Source organism: Nicotiana tabacum, chromosome 20 (assembly GCF_000715075.1).
Source record: "Nicotiana tabacum cultivar K326 chromosome 20, ASM71507v2, whole genome shotgun sequence".
Classification (NCBI taxonomy): domain Eukaryota; kingdom Viridiplantae; phylum Streptophyta; class Magnoliopsida; order Solanales; family Solanaceae; genus Nicotiana; species Nicotiana tabacum.
This window is the reverse complement of record NC_134099.1, coordinates 152,190,231-152,196,399: the sequence shown is the minus strand read 5'-3', so window position 1 is coordinate 152,196,399 and position 6,169 is coordinate 152,190,231. Positions and strand designations below refer to the sequence as shown.

Below are 6,169 nucleotides of genomic sequence, written 5' to 3'. Positions count from 1 at the left end.
GCCGGAACTCCATTAGAATATGCTGGAGTTCTAGTATACTTATGTTGGAACTCCAGTATATTATGCTGGAGTATTTTCTGGATTTTGAACAGTGTTTTCGTCCAGATTTATCTTTACATGAAAAGTGGCTAAATTTCGATTACTTTTGAAACTATGGCTATTTTTGAATGACCACTTGTAAATCTAGCTATTTTTGAATTTCTCCCCAAAATGAGTTGAGTCAATAAATGGGCCGACTAACAACCCGCCCAAAAGTACTTGGACTGACATTGGCTGGGTCAAAATGGGCTAAAATTTAGGTCATAGCCAAACCCGTCCAACTCTTACCAAGCCTTAATTAATATGTGATATTTTCGTACGAATTGTATAGTTACTAAATAAGATTTTTTTCTTCTTTTTTTATGGTCATATATAACATATCAACAAAAACAAATTACTCCCTCTGTTCGCTATTACTTGTCCACTATACTAAACATTTTTACTTTTACTTGTCCACTATACTTTCAAGAGAAAGATAATTTTTTTTTCTTGTTTTACCCTTATCATTAACTACTCATTCCCCCAAATCATTTCTGAAGACTTTTGAAAATGTTATCATTATTATGAGTAAAATTATAAAATACATACTTCATTTATTTTTTCTTAAAGGGAGTGCAAAGTCAAAAGTGGACAACTAAAAGTAGACGGAAGGAGTATTTCTAAGATATTGGCAAAATTACTCATGGATCATTTTGGGCTAAAAATCAACCTAACTTTAAATGGGTTGAGATGGTTGAGTTCAAGAAAATGGACAAGTCAATAACCAACCTAACCTTGGGCAGGATGAGCGAGTCATTTGGGCTTGGGCCAAATTTGACAGCCCTACTTGCAAGCATGATGGTTTGTGGTCATCTAACAAGTTAAACGTTTATGTATCATTGCAAAGCACAAAGGGACACACAGCAGACTTGCAGAATAAGGAGAAAGAAAATCCTTTGGACATAGGAACAAAAATACAGATTATCCAACATTAATTATTTTTAGAAAGACAAAAAAGGACAACTGCCAAAACCTCTTTACTCAGGTATAATGAACTATTGTGCCTTCTATCACATTTTGACAAGAAAAAAATTGAAAAATAAAGAACAGTAACTTATGGTGGATTCTGTAGCATGCTAAGATGTTTATATGGATGAATAATGCATCTGTGAACTAATCCAACATGTCTCCTCCCATCACTCAATGGGTGGAATACTTTGAAATCAATTTGTCAACATGAATTACTATATCATCTATGCGAGGTCGGACTGTCGCTTGAGGCTGAAGCATCCATGTCACAAACTGGTGAAGGGCGTCGGGATATGAAGTATTAGGTTCAGTTGGCCACTTTATTTGTGCATTTACAATAGCCAACTGCAGACTTTCATCAGATTCCTCAAATGCATACTCGAAAGGAGATACTCCATACCTGGAGATAGAAAAGATGTGAAATTATTAATTATCTTTTCATGGAAACAGACATACTCAAACACCAATTCACAGTTAAAGATATCCAAAACCAGTTCAAATATGCATGTCATGAGCTTCTTTACCTTGTATTGGAGAAGAAATAAATGCTGAAAACTTAGCTTGATGTTTGGATAAAGCTACCATGCATGAAAACTACTAGCAGATATCACTTGAGATTCAGAATACATACAAGTTCAACCCTAATAATACGCCTTCTCATAAAAAAATGGAGCACCTCAGTATTACAGTTTCACTTGACCGGAACCCTTATGGAGTTCGATAATGACCTTCATCTAAAACCAACATTTTATTGAGAAAATTATTACTGTCTAATTCCAACATTGAATGATGATTTAGCCAATCTGTCCCACCAAATTACTAGGCAACTCAGCACCAGACCAAAATTCAGAATGCTAACCGAAATACTAATTCTAATTTCTATGTATATACAAGTCAAATGCAGGACATTTCATTCTTGAGTTGACTTAACTACATGACTTGATCAAACTGCAAATCAATTTATTAGACAATGTTGATGCAACTAACAGATATGTCAACAAGTGAATAAAGATATTTTCTTTTGGGCAGCAAAGGCTACAAATAACTGCAAAAGAGTAGAGAGAAGTCTTACATTATTGCAAATAAAGTACAACCTAATGACCAGATATCAGTTCTTTCATCAATATCACATTGGCTTGGGCAATCCCACAATTCAGGCGCGCGGAAAGGTGCTGCAACATGCTCAGATGCCCATTCCTAAATAACCCAGTACCACAGAATGAAATCAGATGAAAAATATGCACCAGAATGGCTTAAGATGAGAACAATAAGAAATAGAGCCAACAAAGAAAGCAATATTTATATGTTAGTACAGTAAAATAGCGATAGAATACTCCCTGACCAGATTCACAATAAGGAAAATACGTGAAGCTTGCAGGCATACGAGAGCAGAAGATACATTTGTAATATAAGAACCACACTAACCTGCAACTGTAGGGCCTCCGAACGAGAACAAATTTGCCTTCTTGCAGGACGTGCATTTCCAAAATCCATTAATTTTGCGAGAGGTGTCTGTCCTTTCTTATGCGTTAAAAGTACATTAGCAGGTTTGACATCATTATGTGCATAGGGTGGATCAAAATTATGCATATGCTTGAGACCTGCACAAAGCTGCACAAAAACCTTTTTCAGTATATCAATTTTAGTTTTCATAATTGCTTGAGCACCTGACCCTTATTTATTTTCTCTCAGAAAATGATAAGATGTTCTTGTGCATAGCGTACTGATTATTATTCACCTGACGAAATATTTGAAGCACCTCTGAAGTGGAAAAGAACTCCTTCTTTGCTTTCATGGTTTTGGCATTATCCAGTAATGTCCCATCCAAATGGACCGGAAATAACAAGTATGCCTCATGCTTCTTGGGCTGATCTTGTGAGGCCTATCCAACATTCAAGTAAAATGAGATCTTTAGAGAAAATCCAGTGATAAATGAAGATATCATAGAGGAAAGGGAACAAAGAAAAGAGAGATTGGCATGCCTATAGTGTTCAGAAAAAGCAGAGCGTGTCTTTTCATAAGTGACAAATGACAACTTGCTCAAACATGGTTCTCATACCCCAGAAGCAGAGAGGTGTATCATCTCAATGAGACATGTGAACCCTCTGTGATTGGTAGCAACTCCCCTCCCCTTTTCCTTTGCCCCTCGTGAAAAGAATGGAACTACAGGATACACTTCTTTGACAATTCACATGTGACTTCTTTATATTTAGCATTTCACCTCCATCTTAAGAGTGAAGTGAGGGAAATACTTTACCACTGGTTCAGTTACTTGAAACACATCTAAAAACTCCTGGAATGGCAAACGATAAATGCTGTGCATGCGTTCACCTGCTTTGCAGGATATGCATTCTTAACTTAATATGTCGGCGAATTAATTGTGAAAAGCCCAATTGCTTAGAAATAGCAAATTACTAAATGAAGAAATAAGAAACCGCTGCGATAATTTTCTTTTCGATGTGCAACCGAAGCAAGTGCCACGGGGTTTCAGTAATTACCTTGACTGAAATGATAGCATGATCCAAGAGAGGAAGGAGATTGGGATGGCTAAACAGAGAGGAAACTCGGATCTCCTCTTTCACCAACTCCAACTGTTCATTGTTCTGAATAAGAACTTTCTTCATAGCATAAGTTCCATCATCTAAACATTCAGATGCAACGCATTATGAACACGATATGTAAAAATGACAATCTACAAATTTTTAATAACAAGAGAAATATGAAAATACATCAATGCACAAAAGTTTGTACTATTCTTTTCAAAGACAAAGAATCATAAATCTGACAACACCAGCCACCAAACGCCCATAAGCAAACAATATATGACCAGCTAGGAAAATTATTGCAGAACTAACTTTGCCATTTAGAGCAATGACAATAAAGCCACCCAGAGACAAAAGAAACATAAAAGGCAAAGGATAAGATTCCAAGGGACTATCTTCTTTTCAATTTCAAACAGTTAAAATATGTACATAAAAGAAGTGCTCAATTTTATGCAATTTTTTTCCTGATTACAAAACTTGGGCTAGGGAGGAATATTGCACAAACCTGCAGTAGGCACTACGCTGTGAGCAAGTCAAGAAGCAGATATCTAATTGCACAAAGAATAAGTAAATTCTGGGAGTTTATATGCCTCTAATGGATCCAGAAGACAAATAACATCTGCCTAACCATTCTAACATCAGCTTATAGATCAAAATTCTTTTCTCAAGATGATCACTCTATAGAAACATCTAATACCCAAGCTAAGTCGCAGTTTTTCCACAAGCAAAGGAAAGAAAACATGGATAGTAGCAAACATCCCAGTTCCTCACAAGTTCCAGATCCCTAATTGGAACCACAGAGACATGAAAAGATCAAATCCACAGAGCCAATTGATACAGAACCTCCCCACATGATCATTGACAACTACAACTAATATGAATCATAAACATTTTGGAACGGGCAAGAAAACCTATTATTCACAAATCTAACCTAATAGTCAACAGCAACAACTACCAATATGCCTCTATCTGAATTAGCTGGTGTGAGGTATAAGAACTCTTAATCCATTATGCTCAATCTAGACCCATTTACAAATCTGACCCATTTCTCAGATCATAAGGAAAATGCACAAATGTCCCTAAATGAAACTTCCTACTATACACAAATCTGATCCAACTGTCAGATTCCAGAAAAAGAAAAACTATCACAACCAGAATTTCCTATTATTCACAAATCTGATCCCATTGTCGTCATCAACAACTACTCAACTATCCACCTCGATCCCAAAACTAGTCGGAGTCAGAATCCTCAAACTTCACTCTGCTCCATTGACCCATTTTACAAATCTGACTGAATTGTCAACTGACCAAAAAAATGCTGATTAATGGAACTTCCTATCAGTAACAAATCTGACCTGATTGTCAATACAAAAGAAATGAAAAGTGCTAATAAATGGATCTTCCTATTATTCACAAATCTGATCCAATTTTCAGCATCAACAACTACTACTATGCCTTTATCCCATACTACCAATTACTATATGAATCCTCGATATGTATTCACTCCATTTGGATAAAATTGCATATAAATCGAACTATGGGCATATGTAATTTCAATTTTAGATTAAAAATTCAGTAGTAATACGTACCAGAGACAAGAGAAGGGTCTTTCAATTTCTTAGAAAAGCTAGGGATAGAAGGGTCAGAGATAATCTCCTTGACGATGAACACATTGTCCAAACCACCTTCCCCTAATTGCTTGAGAATCCTGAACCGATTCTCATTGATCCAAACATCCCCTCCACCATTTGCGCCGTCGTACAAAGCATTCAGTCCCGAGAACGAGCATCCCATTTTCTTTGTTTTCTCAATCAAATGGTCAGCTCTTCTCGTTCTCTCTCTGACTTTTGAGAGAGATTTTTTTTTTCTCCTTTTTCTCTGGATCTCACTCTTTTCCTATGTCTTAAATGGTGTGTTTGAGATTTGGGACACAATTGATGTGATGCTTGTAGTAGAAAGTAGAACAACTGTACAAGGTAACTTCTTTCTCGGATCTACATGTGTTTGCGTACGTAATTTGTTGATTTTTCTTTTTCAGTGTCAACGCCATACCTTCCATTCCCATGGGCTTGAGAGGTAATTTGGTTTAAATATAGTAAGGACCGATAATTAAAAATTAGTTAGCGTTTTGCAGAGCCAACCAAAAATAACCACTATTTTGTTGAAAAATAGAAAGTTCTAGCATAATGTGCTGGATTATAGAGCTCTTACATATTAAGTTTTAGAATATTATGTTGCAACACAAGCACACAGAGAGTTCTAACATAATATGCTGGATTGTAGAGCTTCTACGTGAACTTGCAGCATATTATGTTAGAGCTCCAACACGTTATCAAATTCCAGCATATTATGCTGGAGTCTCGTGGAAATGACACCAAGTAGCCACATTCAAGCATGGTGTTTAATTTATATCCACAATTTATAATGTATTTAAAGATTAGCCAATTTCGCTCTAACTTCAGGACACAACGTCCTAGAGTTTAAACCTCAAAGTTTAAACTTTAGGACATTGCGTCCTAAAGTTCGAAAATTGTGTCAAAAAGTTCGAATCTTGTGTCATGAATTTTAAATTAGTAGTT

The 6,169-nt window shown here is 36.1% G+C and overlaps 1 protein-coding gene across 1 annotated transcript; it reads right to left on the bottom strand.

The window, feature by feature from the left end:
* Positions 1-955: 955 nt before the first annotated feature.
* Positions 956-5,647, bottom strand: LOC107788431 (uncharacterized). Its single transcript, XM_016610113.2, has 6 exons — positions 5,180-5,647; positions 3,546-3,688; positions 2,786-2,929; positions 2,473-2,658; positions 2,120-2,244; positions 956-1,447 (listed from the first exon to the last, which is right to left on the bottom strand). Exons 1-6 carry the CDS (start codon positions 5,382-5,384, stop codon positions 1,219-1,221), a joined length of 1,032 nt encoding a protein of 343 aa, XP_016465599.1. The 5' UTR covers positions 5,385-5,647; the 3' UTR covers positions 956-1,218.
* Between the last annotated feature and the right edge of the window lie 522 nt (positions 5,648-6,169).

Excerpts from the sequence above, each read along its gene's own strand:
- LOC107788431 (XM_016610113.2), bottom strand. The coding sequence starts at position 5,384 with ATGGGATGCTCGTTCTCGGGACTGAATGCTTTGTACGACGGCGCAAAT. Across the intron at positions 3,689-5,179 it reads AGACCCTTCTCTTGTCTCTG|ATGATGGAACTTATGCTATG; the intron begins GTACGTATTACT and ends CTGAATGTTTAG. Across the intron at positions 2,245-2,472 it reads CGGAGGCCCTACAGTTGCAG|GAATGGGCATCTGAGCATGT; the intron begins GTTAGTGTGGTT and ends TGGGTTATTTAG.